This window comes from Porites lutea, chromosome 4, assembly GCF_958299795.1.
Source record: "Porites lutea chromosome 4, jaPorLute2.1, whole genome shotgun sequence".
NCBI lineage: Eukaryota > Metazoa > Cnidaria > Anthozoa > Scleractinia > Poritidae > Porites > Porites lutea.
This window is the reverse complement of record NC_133204.1, coordinates 38651536-38672322: the sequence shown is the minus strand read 5'-3', so window position 1 is coordinate 38672322 and position 20787 is coordinate 38651536. Positions and strand designations below refer to the sequence as shown.

General features: G+C 38.5%; 1 protein-coding gene across 1 annotated transcript; it reads left to right on the top strand.

Moving 5' to 3' along the window:
* The first annotated feature begins 12049 nt into the window (after positions 1-12049).
* On the top strand, positions 12050-19705 carry LOC140935636 (uncharacterized). Its single transcript, XM_073385208.1, has 7 exons — positions 12050-12263; positions 13287-13408; positions 15051-15126; positions 16198-16311; positions 17040-17228; positions 17753-17866; positions 19440-19705. Exons 1-7 carry the CDS (start codon positions 12087-12089, stop codon positions 19638-19640), a joined length of 993 nt encoding a protein of 330 aa, XP_073241309.1. The 5' UTR covers positions 12050-12086; the 3' UTR covers positions 19641-19705.
* Positions 19706-20787: the final 1082 nt, after the last annotated feature.

The following is a 20787-nucleotide window of genomic DNA, read 5'->3' as shown; positions in this document are numbered from 1 at the left end:
CGGTTTACAGTTCATTAAACACTAATTATGCACAAATGGGAGGCTTGCATGAACACTGACTCTGGTGTACATTTGCATATCAAGGAACTCTACATGCGAAGAAAGCTGATTATAGCGAAACAGCCGTCTATTGCTACAATCCCGCTCTGTTTTTTGAGTTCTTTCGGTGTCGTGTTGATGTCTTGCAAAGTTAACTTTCAAGTAGTACGATCAGCATTGCAGTATTCTGCTTGTGAATGTAAAGTCTACCCATGGGACAACCTATTCAATAAAACAATAACCATTTAGACACATTTCTCGAATGAGAGACACATTTCTTGAATGAGAGACATTTTTCTTGAATGAGAGATAAACAAGAGAACGTTATTGCCATTGATAGAAAACCGAATAGAGAAAGAGTAATATAAACGGATCACTCACCGTTTCTGGGAACCGAGTCATCTTTCTACCGACGCTCAAAAAAAAGTAAATAGGCACTCGAATTTTCAAGCGTTACTTCAACACTCGACGAGGACGACTCGATTTTCACTCCATGACTCGACGAGGACTAGATGACTCTGCGAGGATGACTCGGTGAGACACGGTTGACTCGACGAGGACGACTCAACGAGGCGATGACTCGGTGAAGTTGCCTCGACGAGGACGACTCAACGAGACGATGACTCGACGAGGACGACTCGACCAGGCAAGATGTGTCGACGAAGACTACTCGATGAGTCACGGCAAGGGATACTTGAACCTGGTAGTCAGGGTTGTTGACAATTGAAAGGGACATTTGCTTTGCGATATTTTTTTCTGAATACTGAAGTTTCATTTCATTTTCATCTACATAATTATTATATGTATAAGTTAGTCAGCCTTTTAACTTTTTATAGTTCAGGAATAGACATTACTAACGGCATTGCGGTCTCATAAGCGCGTTAACACGTTGGATCAGTCTGTAAACCCAACATTATTTTTTCTCGTTTCTAAGAAATACGTTCTAGTGTTTCCAATGAACACGTTGCAGAGGGTTACCTATTTTCTGGCAGTAGCAGGAATAGTTGTAAGGAGTACAAGATTGGGAAGATTATCATTCAGGAAATACCTGCATGCAAGAATCTAGTGGTTTACGAACTTTCTGGCGGAAATTTTTTCATCCTAATACTCACAAACATACTGAATATATAACAACCTTTTTAGCCCCCAAAAGAAGAAGAAGAAGAAATCAAGCAGGTTCTTAAAAAAGGAGTGTGAAGTTTGCAAATTGATAAGACAAGAAAATACTGTACCAAGTGTACCACGGTGACTCTTGTAATTCTTGTAATTGTTGTTGCTTTGTTATTTATACCCGCTTTTTCATGTTTTGAGCAGTTAATTTTTTATGTTTCACTCAATTTGGCGGTAAATTTAGCGACACAGCTCTTCTAAATAGTGACTCTAACTCATTATCAAGATTTTCGGGACTCCAATAACCGTTGGTACTCTCTATCTCTCTTTATAAATAGTCTTTTGTAAACATTAGAAGGTGGAAAAATAAATTTGAACGCAAGGAGAGAAAGCGCATGAATGTCTATGCCTGCAGTTAGTTGCATTAAACTCGTGATCTTGAAATAAAATGGAGAAAACCATCAACACCATTATCATTCAGGTTACAAAATTGGCAGGCAAGAAGGCTGACAATATAATTATACTAAATGAAATGAAATGACATGTGTCTATAATAATAAGAACAATGGATTGGCAATAAATGTCATTAATAATAGACTGAACATTTCAAATGATTGAAAAAATAAATAAATAAATAAACTCGTCAACACAGTTCGCAAAACAAATGTCCCTCACAAACAACCCTAACTACTTCTGGGATTCTGGTTATGACTCAGAGTAGTCTCGTCGAATCATCTTGCCTCGTCGTGTGATCCTCGCCTAGTCGTCCTCTTCGAGTCGTCTCCTCGTCGAGTCACCCTCGTTGAGTCGTCCTCGTCGAGTCAACGTCAAGTAATGGTGCCTCATCGAGTCATCCTCGGCGAGTCATCCTGTGTTATAGAGTATTCATAAAGTGATATCGAGACGTCCTCGTAGAGTCTTGAGGAGCCTTCGCATCTATTTATTTATTTTTGAGCGTCGGTAGAAAGATGACTCCATTCCCAGAAACGGTGAGTGATCCGAATATTTATAAGGTTTAGTTGTGTATCTTTGACGGCGAATTTGTTTTCTCTAATTATCATCTAAGTGACTGACAAAGTGAATGCGGCGCCTTTTTCCCTTGGGTCCTCAGTGTAATGGAGTTTCTACTGTCAGTAGGAGGGGGAGTCAGGATGGAAGGATTTGACACCACGGAGTGGGCTTTAAATGTCGCGGGTTTTGGCAAGATGCTTGGTTGATTTAGCTCACTTTAAGGGGTTCAGTGGTGTAGAGGACGCTTTTGATGTTGAAGAATTCTGTTTGCTAATTTGTTCCGGAAAAGTACTGTTTATTCCTTTACGTTCTATTGCATGTGGATGTCGAACTGTTGGCCCATTCAACTGTTGTTTGAGTGACTCAGGTATCTGTCTTGCAACCTAAAGTACCTCTCTGCTTTTACATCGTTACTTAGATCAGAGCGAGAGAGAACATCATCAATACTTTCTTGTACCTCTTGGATTGCAGGAAGAAGCGGACCAGTCGATAGATTTTGCTGTTTCAGATACCGTACGATTTCTTTTGAAATTTTGCCTTGCGTTTCTGCTTGAGCAAACCCTTCTTCACTAGGTAGAACTAGGTAGTACATTTGTTCCCAGTATCAAGTCTCTGTCCTCGAAACTATTCTGTACCTACTTTATACAGCACTACTGGCGGACGTTCTGCGGGTTATCATAAGATTAAAGCAACTGCATTTCTTCGCTGATGATGCTCAACTATACAGTCTCCTTTTCACTAAAAATGACCTGAAATTAGCCAGTACCATTGCTAAAATACAGGATTGCTTGTCAGATCTTGATAAGTGGATGTTTCTTAACAAGCTGAAACTAAACAAGGACAAAACTGAACTTCTCTATCGGGGGTGGAAGCGGAATCATGAATCATGAATCATAGTTACAAAACATGTAAGAATCATGAATCTTTGTGTTAAAAACTTGGGAATCATGGATCTTTGTACTTCGGCTCGGGAATCATGAATAACGAGACTCTGAGAAAAGCTCTACAAAATACACGTATGAATTAATTGCGTTTGATCCAGGGAATGCAGGATATCATGGCGTTTCCGAGAGTCCAATTTTCAAGATTTTTCCGGGGAAACCTGCCCCCCGCTCCCCCCTATATAATTCCTGCATTCGGGGCTGACAGTCCGCTTGTTTCTCTGATAACCTTGTGCTTAATGTTCAGTCACAAAAAACTCCATGTCAAGACAAAACGAATGATGATACCTGAGTCTGAATGAAGCAGAGGTTAGAACACCAAAAATACAAAACGTGACCAAGTTGCCCCCTGAGAAAATCATTAAATCAATAGGTGATCAGAAGTCTTCGTGAATCATGAATCTGGAGGAAAATTCTTGAAGGAATCATGAATCATTGAGGCAAAAACGACAGGAATCATGAGTACGGTACGATTCAAATGATCCCGCTTCTACCCCCGATTCTCTCCCCCCCCCCCCCCCCCCCCCTACTCTAAACACTGTCCTATACAGTCTCCGCTACCACCATTTCGCTTTGGAAATGATGCAATTCATCCATCCGGTTCTGCCAGAAACATCGGTGCCATTTTTTGACAGCTCTATGTCTATGTTTCCTCATATCAATTCTGTTTGTAAATCAGCCTTCTACTATCTGCGTAACATTTCCCGCATAAGAAACTCTTATCCTTGAAGACCACCGAGATTCTCGTCCATGCTTTTGTATCTAAAGCTTGATCGGGACTACTGCAACTCTGTTTTGTATAATGTGCCGAAGTATGTTATGTAAAAGCTCTAATTGCAATCGGTAAAGAATGCTGCCGGCCACCTAATTATATTCTCTCTCAAATACGACCACTTCAATCCAATTCTGTGCGATCTACACTGGATTCCTATAAATTAGCGTATTAAATTCAAAATTCTGTTTCTCACTTTCAAGGCTCTACACCAACAAGCACCCACCTACATTCAAGATTTGGTAACTGGCTATTGACCACCCAGAAATCTCAGGTTTATTACGCCTGAATCCTGTGAACTTTAATATAAAGTCCTATCGGTCTAGAGCCTTCGCTGTTGCTACTCCTGATCTGTGGAACAGTCTATCAGACAACCTTTTATGTGACAATTAACTAGAGTTTTTTCTGAGTTTTTTCCCTAGACGATAAAACATCACCACCTGACGTTCTCAGTAGCTGTTCTTTTATCCCTAGCACGCATTTTTAGACAAGTTTAGTGATGGTCAGTTACTGTGGTTACGAGATATGACGTCATGATTGGCAGGTGGTCACGCCATTTTTGAGCGAAAATGCATGTTTTCTCAACAATAAACAATAAAAGTAAAGATTGTTGACAAAATGATGTAAAGTGTTTATTTATGTGTTATTTTATATGTAAAGCACAAAAAATTACGATTTCTTGCGGTTTTAACCTGATTTCTAAATCTTGTTAAAATTCAAGATGGCGGCCAAAATGGGCCGACACATTTTACTGAGAGCAAGCGGAACTTACGTGCTTGACGATAAAATGATTGATTCAAGAAACTTACAAGCGCATTGTAAACCTCTATACTATAGGGGTTCTCATCATCGCAACTTGACTTTAATTTATATCGAACAGAATTTGTTTTATCAAAGAAAGGATATTCGAAGGATAAGTTTAAACAGTCACTGCTCTTTTAATAATACTTTTTAAGAACCCGAGAGGTAGATTGCAAATTGTGACATTGGCCAAACAAAGGTATCCCGGGCAGACTAATTTCTTTATAAATTAGTGTGAGGAAGCAGTCGAAATTAAAGACGTAAGGGTTATCGGCCTGAAGCGAGGGGTTATGTGATTTGCGTGCGTTGCCCTCGTGTGTTGCCCGATGGCAGTGAATGCTAGAAACAGCCTAAAGAGCCTAGCAGTGTCGAGCGATTCAGAGCCAAAAGTAGAGCCGTTTATTACTCAAACTGAAGCAACTTCAGTGGCGGTACAACAAGAGCTTTCGGAAAAAAGATGGAATCTTCATTTGCGGGTGCAGAAAACGAGCAAGCAGTTGACAATTTCAATTTTCGCACCGAGGATCTTTCTACCGAGCTGCATGTTTACAGACAAAGAAGATTCCGGGCGAGGGATCACTACTGTAACTGACAAGGAAATTCAGTCGAGTAATGAAGCAAGAATACCACAAAACACAAAGAGGTCAACCACATGTCTTCATGGAGTACACGAGTTTGGGATGACAGAACACCTTAGTTACCATGACAGTGACACTTTCGTGGAACCGTAGAATTTTAAACAAGCAGTTCAATTTCGAACTGTCGTTCCACAGGTAGCCCAAGCTATAAATATCAGCGGAGCATCGGCATTGTTGCGAAACATTCAAAATATAAGGATTTGTATGGGAAAAAAACCTATCGTTTCCGTAACCTACGAAAATGAAAGGATTTCAATAACAAACAGCTTACCTTACTTAAAATGTGTATTACGTCTCTCCTGTGTGGTCCACGGGCCGATTTATGGCCGTTTTATGGGTTTTTATGTAAAAAAAATCGGCCCGTGGACCACACAGGAGAGACGTAACACACATTTTAAGTAAGGTAAGCGGTTTTTTAGTGAAATCCTTTCATTTTCGTCGGTTACGGAAACGATAGGTTTTTTTCCCAAACAAATCCTTATATTATGAATGTTACGCAACAATGCCGATGCTCATATTTCGAGCTTGGGCTACCTGTGGTCGTTCTGGCTGTAGAAATCGATGAACCAACAACTATGAAAATCCGTGAATGTGGCGCAAAAAAAAAGCAGCTCAGTTTTATGTTAGTAATTATAGCGTCGGGTTTAATATTTCCAATAAACATTTGTGAATTTTTCTTTATGAAAAGCTAGTTGAAAAGCGAGGGCATTATGTATTAATATGCAAGGGGGAATAAGTCACTTATCCCCCTTGCAAATTAATACATAATCCACTCGCATTTTAATTAGCTGTTCATTAGCCACGCTCTTCCCTTCAAACAATCAAAGCCGCACCCAGCTTTTCATACACAGTTGGTTCGGGAGTTATGTAATATATTCCTCCCCAAAAGAACAAAGGAATCCGAACTTATGTAAAAATAACCTTCGGTTATCTTCTGGTAGATTTGAAAACAACTATACACCAGATAAGTATAGACTGCCGATAAATGTGGTACCTAGTAAAGAGGGGTTTAGTCAAGCAGAAACGCAAGGCAAAAATTCAAAACAACTCTTACGGTATCTAAAAGAGCAAATATATCGACTGGTTTGTCTCTTGCTGCAATGCAAGAGGTACAAGAAAGTATTGATGATGTTCTCTCTCGCACTGATCTCAGTAAAGATGAAAAAGAAAAGCAAAGAGGTCGGCTTTGAGTTGCAGCACAGATGCCTGAGTTTCAACCATAGTTGAATGCCCCAAATTTAGATGCCTTTTAAAAAAAGACTTAGAAAAAAATTAAAAATTTCTACAACAATAGCTAAAATTCGAAAGGCTTAGTATTGTTCTGTCTTATTTTTTCTTTAAACAATGAATGTAGGGGTTATACGGAAATCTTCCCCTTATAAATATTTCAGGTACCAAGATGAGGACTGATCGACTTTTCCATTTGAAATATAATTGTTTATATTACTCTTTCTATAGTCGGTTTTCTATAAATGGCAATAAAGTTCATTTTTTTATCTTTCATTCGAGAAATTATATGTCTCTCATTCAAGAAATGTGTCAAAATGGTTATTGTTTTATTGAAAAGCAGACATTTAAAGGTTGTCCCATGAGCTTTCTCCACTTGTAGAGTTCCTTGATATGCAAATGTAGATCAGAATCAGTGTTTATGTAAGCCTCCCTTTTGCACGTAAATAGTGTTTAATTAACTACAAACCGAGGATCAAGTGGCCAAAAGCTGACAGGTGAGTTTTTCTGAGTTCGACGCTTTTAACTTAACTTAACTTTATTCCATCGTACATGTAGGTACAAAATATCAGTAAAGCCAAGGGGGCTTACGGCCTGTGGTAAGAATGACAGAAATTATATTTTACAGAAAAGAAGGCTGTAGGCTAAATTACAAATACTAAATTAAAGAAGATACAAAACAATGATTAAGAAAGTTTACATGCCCACAGTCCTATAAACGATACAAAACTAGTGAAAAATAAACTAACAATAAACCTGTGAAAATCCCTCGCTAATTCCGTCAGGCTTAAAAAGTTAAAAGTTTTAAGTTCTTTTTAAAGTTGGGTGTAGCAAGGTTGTTACGCACAAACTATCAATCTGAATTCTCGGTATGTGCCCCTAAGCGACACAGCTTTGACTGACGAATTGAATAACCACGGAAAACGGCTTTTAGAAACATGTAGGAATGCAGATCTAAAGATTATGAATGGTAGATATCGTGGTGATTCGCTGGGAAAACCAACATGATTTCATGGTAAATCAAGAGTTAGTATTATTGATTATGCAATATGCGACCAAGACCTATTCCACTCTATCGCGAATTTCATTGTTTATGAGCCATCTAGTTTATCAGATCACTGTCCAATAATGACACGACTTAACATTAATACGGTAAAAAATCACTTAGCTACAGAAAACACCAATGACACATCAATTCGTTTACCCAAACAGTTTATATGTGAAAATGATTCATCACAAAAACTTCAATCAGCACTTCAAACAAGAGCCATACAGAGAACGATACATGATTTTCTTGTTGATAGTAGGCCAGAAAAACACATTAATTCTTGTCACGACGCAGTAGAAAGGATTCTTTTTACAACCGCAAAACATTGTTTAAAAATTAAGAACATTAAAAACACTTGTATTCTGGGTTGAACGTATACTCAAGGGAGGGTTTAAGGGTGGTCCCAGGGGGACCCGGCCCCCTCTCCCCCTTTTGTCCTTGGATTTTTTTGTCTTCTGTAAACGTATGTCACATTGCACTTCGAGCTTTGTTATTTAAATATATTATCGTTAATAAACATTGTTAATAAGAAAAGAATCGATTTATGGCAGTTTTACGGGTTGTACTGTGCAAACCGGTTCCAATAACACCCAGAAGAAAGTTAACACGCAACTTAAGCAAGGTTAGCCGATTTTTATTTAAATCCTTTTACATTCGTAGGCTACAGAAACAATTGTTATTCTTCCATAAAAATCCTTATATTTTGAACGTTACACAACAGTGCCGATGGTCATATTTCGAGCTTGGGTCACCTGTGCTTAAACCAGCCCCTTTAACAATTCACACCAAGAAGCGATTATCGATGAGTTGAAAAGATTAGAAGACGCAACAACACATTCAACCGCATTCCTTGGACTACCCAATAACTGAACTCGAAATACGCACAGCGGCTAACAAACTCAAAAACGACAAATCTTCGTATTCCAAAAGAATTAAAAATGAAATGAACAAATCCAACTTAAACGAACTAATGCTGTTTGTTTGCGGTTATTCAATAAGTTGTTGAGCCTTCTAGAAGACGGGCATTTAACTCTACCCAACTAAGGATCTACAAACCAATGAAAAACTAAAACGCTGCATAAAAAACCCAAACAGGAACTTCAACGAGACTAATGTACCAACGTCAGCTCTAACATCACAAACACGACCACCTATAAAAACTAACATCTGACAATGGCAAGCGAAAAATATTCTTAAAATGGCATTAAGTAAACTCGTAAGCTAAGCAAAAATTCAAGTCACTTCAATGAAAACAGAAAAACACCTATGTGGAAAAATCAAGACTAACCTTAACTCGCTTAATGAAAAAAAAAACGAAACTTAAAATAAAAAAAAACAAATCTTAAAAATAACTTTCAAAATACTTCACAACAGTATTCTCTTTACTATTACTGTCATTAGGTCATTTGAATGTTTAACGGTGACATGCAGTTTCCTACGTATTGATCAGAACAATGAATCTATGCATTAATGTATGGGGTTACACGGAAATCTTGTCCTATAAATATTCCAGGTACCAATCGAATCGACTTTTTTCATTTCAAATATAGTTGTTTATATTACTCTTTCTCTATTCGGTGTTCTATCAATGGCAATAAAGTTCATTCTTTATCTCTCATTCAAAAAATATGTCTCTCATTCAAGAGATGTGTCTAAGTGGTTATTGTTTTATTGAACAGTATACATTTAAAGGTATGTCCCATGAGCTTTCCCCGCAAGTAGAGTTCCTTGATATGCAAATGTAGATCAGAATCAGTGTTTATGCAAGCCTCCTTTTTGCGCGTAAATAGTGTTTAATTAACTACAAACCGAGGATCAAGTGGCCAAAAGCTAAGAGGTGAGTTTTTCTGAGTTCCACGCTTTTAACCTAACTTAACTTTATTCCATCGTTCATATAGGTACAAAATATCAGTAGAGCCAAAAGGGCTTATACGGCCTGTGGTCAGATCAGAATGACAGAAATTATATTATATAAAAAAGAAGACTGCAGGCTAAATTACAAATACTAAATTAAACAAGATACAAAACAAAGGTTATAAAGAAATTTTACATGCCCGCAGTCCTATAAAAGATTCAAAACTAGTGAAAATAAACTAACAATAAGCCTATGAGTAACCTGCGCTAATTCAATTCAGGCTTAAAAAGTAAAATTTTAAGTTCTTTCTAAAGTTATTGGTAGTAAGGTTGTTACGTACAGTCAACGGGGTATCATTCCAAATTTCAACTCCAGAACTGGTAAATACCCAGACAATTCTGTCAAGAAGGCAACACCATTATAACAAACGATCAATCTGAATTCTCGGTATGTGCCCCTAAGCGACACACCTTTGATTACGAATTGAATAACCACTGAAAACGGCTTTTAAATGTAGGAATGTAGATCTAAAGATTATGAATGGTAGATATCGTGGTGATTCGCTAGGTAGACCAACATTTCATGGTAAATCAGGAGTTAGTGTTATTGACTATGCAATATGCGACCAAGACTTATTCCACTCTATCGCCGCGAATTTCATTGTTAAAGATCTAGAGCCATCTAGTTTATCAGATCACAGTCCAATAAAGCTAATAACATTAATACGGTAAAAAATCACTTAGCAACAGAAAACACCAATGACACATTAATTCGTTTACCCAAACAGTTTATATGAGAAAATGATTCATCACAAAAACTTAAAACAGCACTTGAAACAAGAGACACAGAGAACATGCTTTTCTTGTTGATAGTAGGCCAGTCAAACACATTAATTCTTGTCACGACGCAGTAGAAAGGATTCTTTGTACAACCGCAAAACATTGTTTAAAAATTAAGAACATTAAAAAACGAAATTCTCTCGGGAGGATTTAGGGGTGGTCCCAGGGGGGGCCGTCCCCCCTCCCCCTTTTGTTCTTGGATTTTTTTGTCTTTTGTTAAAGTATATGGAATGGTACTTCGAGCTTTGTTATTTGAATATATAATATCTTTAATAAACATTGTTAATAAGAGAAGAATCTGTGTTCGAAGCCTACATTCTTAGTCGTAACTGTCCAAAGCTCCCAGAATACAGTAAATATCCGTCTCAAACAAACTGGATTTGACAATTTTTCAGGAAGACAATGCTGCCGCCTTTGCCGGGTAGTTGTGCTCTCGCCGCAATCGCTTCGGCCCCTACTAGCATCATAAAGTGTTAATTACTTATTTGATCACAACCACACTTTTGTTTTACTAAATATTTCAGCAGTTATATGTTTAATATGGAATCCGAGCTTTGGCAAAATTTAAGCGTTCAGAATGCACTAGATTGCATCTCAGAGAACTTCAACTTCAAAAATTTTCCCGGAGGAGCATGCGCTTGAAACTCCCCAGAAAAGTACGCCGTTCGCAGTCCTGATGGGCGTTATCGCGCCCATATTGTCAAGAATGTATATTTATATCTCTAGGCCCCCTCTGTCACAAAATCCTCCGTCCGCCCCTGATAATAGATTATCTTCTGTTTCTTCAAACAGAAGATGGTTTGATAAGAAATGTCGTCTTAAGAGACACGAATTGAGGAAACTTGCTAATCTAAAACACAGAGATCCTCTCAATATGACGCTTCGGGAAAAATATCACACATCTTAAAACAGTACAAAAACGTTCTGAAACAAAAGAGAAAAGAATACCGTCATACTAAGATTTCGGAACTGGAAAACATGGTAGATAACTCAGACCGCCGACGTTTTTGGAACTGCTTAAAATCGAAGGATGATTCTATGAAGGAAACTAGTACCCTGCCAATCTCAGAAGAAAGTTGGTTGTCTCACTTCCGGTCACTACCGCTCAAACCACAGGTAGCGCAAGCCAATCTCGTTCCCAGGACCCTGGGAACGAGGTTGAGCGCAAGTTCGAAATATGAGCATTTGCGAGCATCGGCATTGTTGCCTAATATTCGAATTATGACAACAACAAAAATAGACATCTGACAATTTGCAAGCGAAGAATATTCCTAAAATGGCATTAAGTAAACTCGCTAGCTAAGCAAAAATTCAAGTCACTTGATGATTAAAAGCAAACTTTAAGATGAAAACAGAAAAACACCCGTGTGGAAAAATCAAGACTAACCTTAACTCACGTAGTTAAAAAATCGAAACTTAAAATAAAATACAAATCTTAAAAATAACTTTCAAAATACTTCACAACAGTATTACCCTTTAGTATAATTACAGTCATTAGGTCATCTGAAAGTTTAACGGTGACTTGCAGTTTTCTACGTCCCCATCAGAAGTTAAAGTTCTCCGGTTGAAATGTTAGTATTACCCTGGTCCCTGAGGTTTTTCTTGAAATGTTTCTCTTTCTCACGTGGAATAAAATTTCTGAGAGCAGTATACGTTAGTATTTAGATGATTAAGCATACTGACTTTATTTTACGGATACAATTGCCTTAAAACGTTTCGGCAAACACGCCGGAAATTTAATTTATTCTTCTTTTTTTCTTTTAGTGTCAATAGGGTCTGCTAGTACCAACTGTGAAGTTTTCAACATGCCAGCCAATCCTTCTTGTGGAATTCCAGTTGTAGACTTTAGCGCAATGAGTCTAGACGTCAAGGATCCAGATCTAAGCAGCCAAGCTGTTAAAGACCTTGCTAATCAAGTGTACCAAGCTTTCAGCACAACTGGAGTCGTTTATTTTACAAACTATGGAATCCCACAAGAAACGGCAAGTCTATCCTATTCTAATCAATGAGGCGGATCCAGGGGAGGGGCCTGGGGGGGGGGGGGGGTCCGGTACCCCCTCCTTAGTTTTAAAAAGTCTTTTGAGACCGCCCTCACCACCCCCGTTATCTGAAGGTCTGGATCAACCACTGCTAATCACTTCTTGTAAGAAATATAGAGTGGATCGGAACCAATTTATACTTCACAGTCGTGTCTCTGAGAGATTCTAAGGAAATTCGATTCACTTTCAGCTAAAGAAATTATAGGTCAAAATTCGCCTCAAGTAAAATCGTCTCTTAGGCGGTCTTGAATACGCTGGGGCATCCAGCAATGGATTAGTTCCTCAAAATATCTGTTAATCAGGCAAATTTTTGCTGGTTGAGAGATTTTGAAAAAATAATCTGTCCTCAGAAGGAAAATGTTGCTGGGAAATGGACAAATAAGGGTGTTTGAGGGGATTTGGTCTCTAGAATAGTTGGTATGTTCTATGGGCTATATGTCACAAACCTCTTGCGTTGGGTGAATTTTTTGTCCTACGACCACACACCCGAACTGGCCAGTAACGTCTGGACAATACTTCTGCTGGGAAACTTCCCAGTAAGTCAGGTTGCAGAATGTAGGTGCACCTCACTGGCTGGGGACTCTTCCATCAGTCTTGCTGGGAATGAGGGACAGATAAATTTTTCCCAGCAATCTCCCAAAATGCTTAAAATGGCCTCTGAAAGCTTTATTCACGCTTTGTTGTTTTTGGTTCTTTTTCTCGAAATTGTGAAAGGAAGACCGTGCAGGGTCTTTTTTTTTACGTTTCTAGCAAGGTGGAGTGGACTCTATTTTCTTGCTGGGCTTTATGGGGTCTTTATGGGGAAGTAGAACCCGTGAACAATGGTACCTGATTAATTTAGCCCGTCTAATTTCTACGTAATTGAATTATATGTCTGTCCGATCATTTTTTTAGAGGAAAAAATGTCTGTAGTATTTGTTAAATTACTTTGTGGTTTACTTTGTTAATGATCCTATGATCTTGCAGATTGACACTACTTTCGAAACTTATGACAAGTTTTTTAACTTGAACATTGATGTAAAGAAGAAGTATGCAAAGAGAACCGGAACGACTCTAAAGAATGGCTGGGATGAGCTTGAAAGCGAAAGGTATTCTTACTCTAATTATACTGATACCTCTACGGAAGAAAATTCTTTCAAATTAAACCTTTTAAAATGAGGAGTCTAAAAAGTACAGACCCAGGTGTCCGGCATTCAGTTGTATATTTGCCTGGAAACAAGGCTACTTTGGGCAATAATGAACTCAGTTAAAGAAGTGGCGTTCACGTGCTACCCGAAGACTAGCTGAACACAAGAGATGCAAGATTACGTTAAACACATTGCTTGATGTTTTTATCCTAAAATCGTGCTGAGAAAAAGGCAAAAAAAAAAATGAAGAAAGTCTGTAAGGAGGTAAGCTTGCAAAGAACTCAAAATATTTTGAATGAATAATAAAATAATTATTGGACTTGGCTCTCGAATGATACTCAGCTCATTCAATAATTTCTCAGTTTACATACAGTTTCCACAGAAACTGTAAAACATTATGCAGTCCTGTCGTGTGTCTGTAATGTCCGTAAAGTCCTCAATTAAGACAAGCGATAATTCTGAGGGCCAGAGGCAAAATACCGTATGATTCATTTCGTGAACAAGGAAAAATATATTACGCTCAAGTCGTTGCTTGTCATTATATGAATTTCTATTTTCCAGTCAAAAGAAATTTTGCAAAAAGGGTAATTGTGGTCATCCGTGTGCTACATAAACATGACGGCAAAGTGTGACATGTTGCGCCAGAAAAATGAGCGCGGGGCCTGGCGTCGATAATGTCTTTTTTTTTTTGCTCGATGCGAGTAATTTTCCATTTTCTTTTCGACGCTAGTCTTCGGTGAACCGGGTAACTTAATACGTTAGATAAATGAGCGTCATCTTGTGCGTCGAACATCTTTTCTTCCATGCAAGAAATCACTCTTTGTCCTCTTTATTTTCTTCGACAAAGCAGGTTACGTTTCATGCTTATATGACATATCAGGCCGATAAAATCGCAAGTGCCAACATACATCGTAGTCAGCAGTTACCGACACTGTACAACGACTTATTACATTTTTGAATCCGAAACGTTTACGCTTCTTTTTTTCTACGAAACATAGCCTAACCTGAGGAGTGAAATGTCAAAAATTAAACTGCAAACAGACGACCAATAACATCGCGACGTAACTAACCAATCAGGTCAATAACCAGAGTTTAAAACCATCAACTGACGTGATACAACTCACTTTAACTCTGAAGATGACTACCGCAGAGGTTGTCGAAACGTCAGTCACTGTCAACAACACTTCTATTCAGGACCAGACGACCATGCTCAATCTACTTATGAAATGACTCCTGCAGCTGGGCCCAGTTCATTGTTCGAAGGCCGATTAGCGCTAACCCTGGGTAAAACTTTAACACAAGTTTCTATTTCTTTTGTTCAAAAGCATTTTTCAGAATAATTTTCTCGATTCTTGTTAGAGCATCAAATCATTAAATTATGGACAAAAAGAATCAAACTTAATTTTCCTTTTAAAGCCTTCAGATCTGAATGGAAATTTTGCACTGACCCTAGGTTATCTTAACCCTTCTTTGACCAACCCAGCCCAGGGTGCAAACCTTTTACAGATTCAGACATAACTAAAAATGTAAACAAATGCTCTCTAGAGAGAGCTTTTTTCCAATAACTAATATGACTTCACCGAACCTGTGTGCCAAATTGCAGAGGAACCAGCAATATGAAAAGACCTGCGGACCTCAAGGAATCGTTTGATTTCTGCGGACTGGAAGATGAAAATTATGTAAGTGTCAGTCATTGTTTTACGATCAAGATAAAAGTTTTTACGCAGCGCCTCGGAAACTCTGCGAGAAACCACTTAGAAACACGATTTGAACCAACCCGCATCTGCGACATACAACTGACCCGTTAAGGTGGCAGAACACAGTTTTGGCAGTTTGTGAGTATATGTCATTTACCAAATCATGGCAAGAGAAAGATTGCAGCTCACAAACTAAAACATGGCAAGTGAATAATGTACTGATGAGAGAGTTTGATTGACAGGTAAAATTTGACGTTTCGTAGTTTCCATGGCAACATGAACGATTGAATACAACTTTAAAATTTCACTTTTGCTCAGTTTACATGAAATTCGCTCATTAGATTTTCCTATAAATATACACACAGCTTGCTATGATTAATCATTACCATTAAAACTATTTGACCAAATTTTAACAGACGAGTTTTTAGATAATCAATAATATAATTGTTCTGTAATTATTAAATGTGTCACAAAATTCGTCTGTTCAACTTCCATTTTAAAGTTCTCATCGTTTAAAATACGATAAAAGTAAAAATTCTGCCAAATGAGTAGATTTTGAGAAATCGTCTTCTGTGTACCATTGTTTTTTTCGCCGCCATGTTTGTTTGTCTAATTTAAAACACGCGCCGTTACGCGAGTTACCGCTGACCGCCCGCAAAACTGTGTTCAGCCACCTTAATTTCAGTTTCAACGGGGCTGTGTTCCAGTGATAGAGGATTTTCAGCACTCTTAAGAAAAATCTCCATTGCTTAGTTACCTTATTCTATGCTCAAAATCGCATTCCTTTTTCTCTCAAACTGAACTAGCATGTAATTAAGTCGTTTTCCAGTGAAACCAAAATCTGATGGGCGAGGGTCTTTTGAATGATCACAAAGATCTTGTTCGCAGACTCTCGGCAAACTGACGTCATTTAGTCATAAGTTACTTGTGCATTTGTCTGACAGGAGTAATTATTAATTCTCAATTTCTGCCTGGCTCTGATTTGCCGTACAGAAGTTACACTAACGTTTATGTAGCATTCTCAATAATCGGTACTCACTTGTCATTTTGCAGATTTGGCCCAATGAGGAAGTCCCAAACTTTCAAGGCACTGTCCAAACCTTTTACGAGGACACAACAAACCTTGCTTTAAGGATGATGTCTGTCATAGCCATAAGCCTTGATCTGGTACGATCGATTTTATAGTTGTTAGTATTATGATCTTATGAGCGAAAGGAGTTGGGTATTTAAAATGTAATTCAGTCCAAAGGTCTCAGTATAAGAAAGGGGAACAATCTTAAATTTCACTAAAGTGTGTAAGACACGTGAAGTTTCGTTTTTATGGCCATTGCCTTTAAAACACTTCTCTGTAACAGACCCAGTGGAACCCTACCTGGTGGCCTTCGATTCAAGTCTACCCAGTGAAAATTTAGCCTCCCCGATAAGCTCCGATACACGGAGAATAGTTTGATTCTACCCGGCAGATTTTTTGCGTCCCCGGTCACTTTCTATCATTACTTTTACAAGACCAGTGTATTTCGTTGTTCTTATTTGTTTAAAAAAAGCAAAAAGATAAAACATTATTACCATGGACAAAAACAAACTACGGAGGTTGCAGGTAATAAATCTCGCATAAAAAGTGTAAATAGTTTAGCTCTTCTCGCTACAGCAATATGTAAAAGGTGTTCAAAATTTTCATGCCGGTAAAGATGTATGGCCTACCACCCCTTTCCGTTTTTATGGGAAGTACACAACTAAGAGGAAAAACCCAGTGGAAAATTATTTAACTGTAAGCCCGTGCTCTAGTCTCAAGACAGCTATTGGTTTGTTTTAATGCTATGTTATTTTTCTTTATGCACACTTTTCAAATGATGCAAAAACATTCTTCGGCCTTACCTTTTTGTTTTCTCATCCAGGATCCAGACACGTTTGACTTTGCTTGGCAAAAGATGGGCACCTCCGAAGGTGGTACTCAGTTAAGATACAACTATTACCCAATGATATCAGACCTTAGTAAAATCAAGCCGGGTCAGATTCGCTGTGGGGAACACACAGATTATGGTGGGATTACACTGCTGTTTCAAGACGATGTTGGTGGACTGCAGGTTAGAGATAGAGAAACCTAGCTTTGATACTATCCGCATTACGTTTTATGCTAGAAATGCGTTTATCGCTAGGGTGTAAGGCGGCAGCACTGCAAATAAGGAGAAACAAGCCTATGGGTAAAAAAAATATATGGTTTTAAAAAAAAAACAACGGCCAAGTGTAAAAAAGACACCTTGGCCAGGAGTCACTACGCGACGTCATCACATATTTATTCTACCGGTGGACTCAATTTGAAGCTGGTGGAGCTGTATTTACCTTGAATTAAAAGATGTATTCGAGGCAAATGAGCAGGGAGTTGACGGTGAAAGCCGTAATTCAAAAACACTCCAGTTTCAACGCATTTAAAGAATATGTGGCGTTGGGAATTTTGACAAAATTATAAACTCGCTCTGCGAGAAATGCTTCTTGCCTTCCTATAAATGATATACACTCTTAAGCCCAGAAGGATTTTTCATATTGCTTCAAAATCGCCTCTTGTTTTATGCCAACATAGTTCAATAGCATGTATGTACGTTTGCTTCAGGTGATCAATAATGTTGATGGACAGTTTGTATCCGCCACGCCCATGAGAGGCGCAGTGTTAGTTTTCATTGCTGACTTGATGCAGAAATGGACATCAGACCGATACAAGTCTGTGGTGAGTTTAAAAGATAACACCGACCTTGATCCCTTGATCAAAAACATTACCACGATCCATGATCGGTTAATAATATTTAGTAAAATCCAACTAGTGGTCTATTATCAATCCTGCGTTCTGATTGGTTGAGCTACTACTAGGCTATATGTTATAGCCCACTAGTAGCGAAAAGCGCCTGCTTTGAAAACCAAAACAATGACGGATGAATGGCCTTTTGCTAGCTAAAGTTGTTCTGTCTCGATATTTTTGACCAACTAGTTGGATTTTACTGAATCAATTATTCCTCGAACCCTCATGGGCTTTAAGTCAGTAGCCTATGAGGCCGAAGGCCGAAGGCCGAATGGGCGGGCTATTGACTCAGAGCCCATTCGGGCTCTAGGAATAATTGTTAAAGAGCCTTTTCACTCACGTGCCCTGCGGCTATTCAAATTTGGTATATACTAAAACAGTGGATAGTGTTTTTCGATTGCTCTGATTGGCTACTCAAAGTCGGGATATCCAGTGCTATTCACTGATTCACCCCTCAGCTCCTCCGAGCGAGCGACGCCGGCGCGTAATGGTTTCCCGGTTTACCGCCGTAACAAACGGAGAAATTTCACAAATAATCAAACACGCTGTTCCCGAAATTCACGAATAATGTGACGAAATTCGGTTTGGAAGCTTAAACAGGCGAAGCTTTGTCTGTTTGACTTGAAATTATCGATAAAACCAAAGAAAAAGTTTTCCGTTTACAAATGCAAATTAAGTCTTATGTTACTTTATTTAGCTGACACGTTCATGCATGAAGCTTAAAACTAAATTTAATAGTTTCTTACAGAACGGTTTCAAATACAAAAACAATTCATAACTCCATTTGAAGAAATCTCCCCTCAATAGCTAAACAAATGCCTTCGTAAGTTTTATTTGTGGGCAAGAAAACGCGACGGCCGTTTGGTCATTTAGCGCCAAAATTGTAATCGTTGGCAGCAGTCAGAATAAGTTAAAAACCATCATTTTTTTTTGGCTCAATTATATCACTGTTTTAGTATGTACCAAAACAATTATCGCGGCTCGGTAAATACCTCCCCCACTCGCAACCCCCACCTCAGTGAATCATTGTTATTTGTTGGGACAAAAAAAGTTTTTACAGAAGAAAAAGGTCTATTTCCCACAGGATTGGTTCAGCTGTTGGTTTGGGACACCAACGTGGCCGCCGTTTCATTTTCTTGGGACACCAAAAATAGCCGACGTAAGGTCGAGTGAAAACAATCTATCCACGTAATAGACGTGAACTTTGGTGCCTAATTCATCCCACCAAGCAGCTTTAACAATCTGATCGAATATCCCGTTATGCCAGTAGTGTTTTGTTCGCGTATTTACGAACGGCTAAATTTCAAAAACGCTTTCGATAAGCGGCGCCCAGAAACGCCTTAAGTTTTTTAAAAAATCGGAAAAGCATTTCAACGGAGTTTTAATAATATGTGAAGACACTTGCATTGTTGAAACTTAACTTCCCACCTTTGATTCTTTTATTTTGCAAATTGTTCAGTAGCTAGCTATTTTTAATCTACTTTTTTTTTCTTTCGTAAAACAGGTTCATCGAGTGCTGATCCCTGAGGAGGAAATCAAACGAAGAGTTCCTCGCCGATCGTTGGCTTTGTTTCATGACCCGGATGATGACACTATGGTCACGTGCCTGGATGGATCTAACCAATATCCACCAATCATAGCGAAGGATTGGGTTTATTACAAACGGCATTTATCTTACAATGCAAATCAGCAGCAATGGCGTTAAGATGATAGCAAGGATGACTTACAATGCCTCAGATCGATAGAACAATCGTTTTTATCGTTATAATCAACATAACAATCGTTATAATCGTTATAATCAACATAGTACACCTCCTTGGGGGTGGGGGGGTGCTCTGGATTTCAAGTGACGGGGATTATCAAATGGGGGCAAAAATCAAAACCCAAAATAATCCCTAAGGCTTTTAACAAAACCCCAAAAAATTCCCGGAGCAAAGATTAACCCCCAAGAATCCCATGCCGAATTTCCGAGCCTTAATAACTTCCAGAAAGCATTAAATGATATAACACAAAAAGTAAAGCTTTCAAGTTTGGTTGTACTTTATTCGCAGAACTACGCGGCCAGAATACGTGGGCACTAACACGAATCCTCAGATTGTTTTGAATACCCCAAAGAAATCCCTACCAAGAGCCATAATGGCTCTTGTCCCTACCTAAATCAAGTTGCCCCCAAAAAAATACTTGAAAAAATTTCCTACCAAAAAAAATCCCGGAATCGAAATTTCAAACCCCAGAACTCGTTCTATTATCTCCATCACTTGAAATCAAAAGTACTGTACAGTACCGCAAATGATCCCCGATCGTAAATGACCCCCTGGCCGCAAATGATCCCCAAAATGGACCTCAAATGATCCTCGATCGCAAATGATCCGGAATTCTTATATTCTTTTTTTTCATTTTTAATTAATTAATTAATTTTTTTTAACTTATTTTAGTGTCCCCACTTAGTGATTATACACCGCTATTACAGTTTTGACACAAGGTATCATCATCATCATCATCATCATCATCAAATGCATGAAAGAAACTGGAGAAAAAAATTACCAAAAGAAAAAGTTCGGTTATTTATAGTATTATTCATTTCATTGTTCTACGCGTTGTTCAAGTTCTCAGCACACTCACCATCCATGCCTAAAATCCATTTCATTCCTCTACTTTTCACCGGATCACTTGCGATCGACAATTGGGATCATTTGAGGTCTGGGGATCATTTGCGGTATGAACGGTAGTTTAATAGTAGTCGCGTTAATTTCCAGCTCCTTCGATTCATTTCATGGAAGGTTAATTTCCGAAAATAGGGTAGCATGTATGCATATCATCAGGAACACGTAAACTTTGGTCCTCCGTTGTTT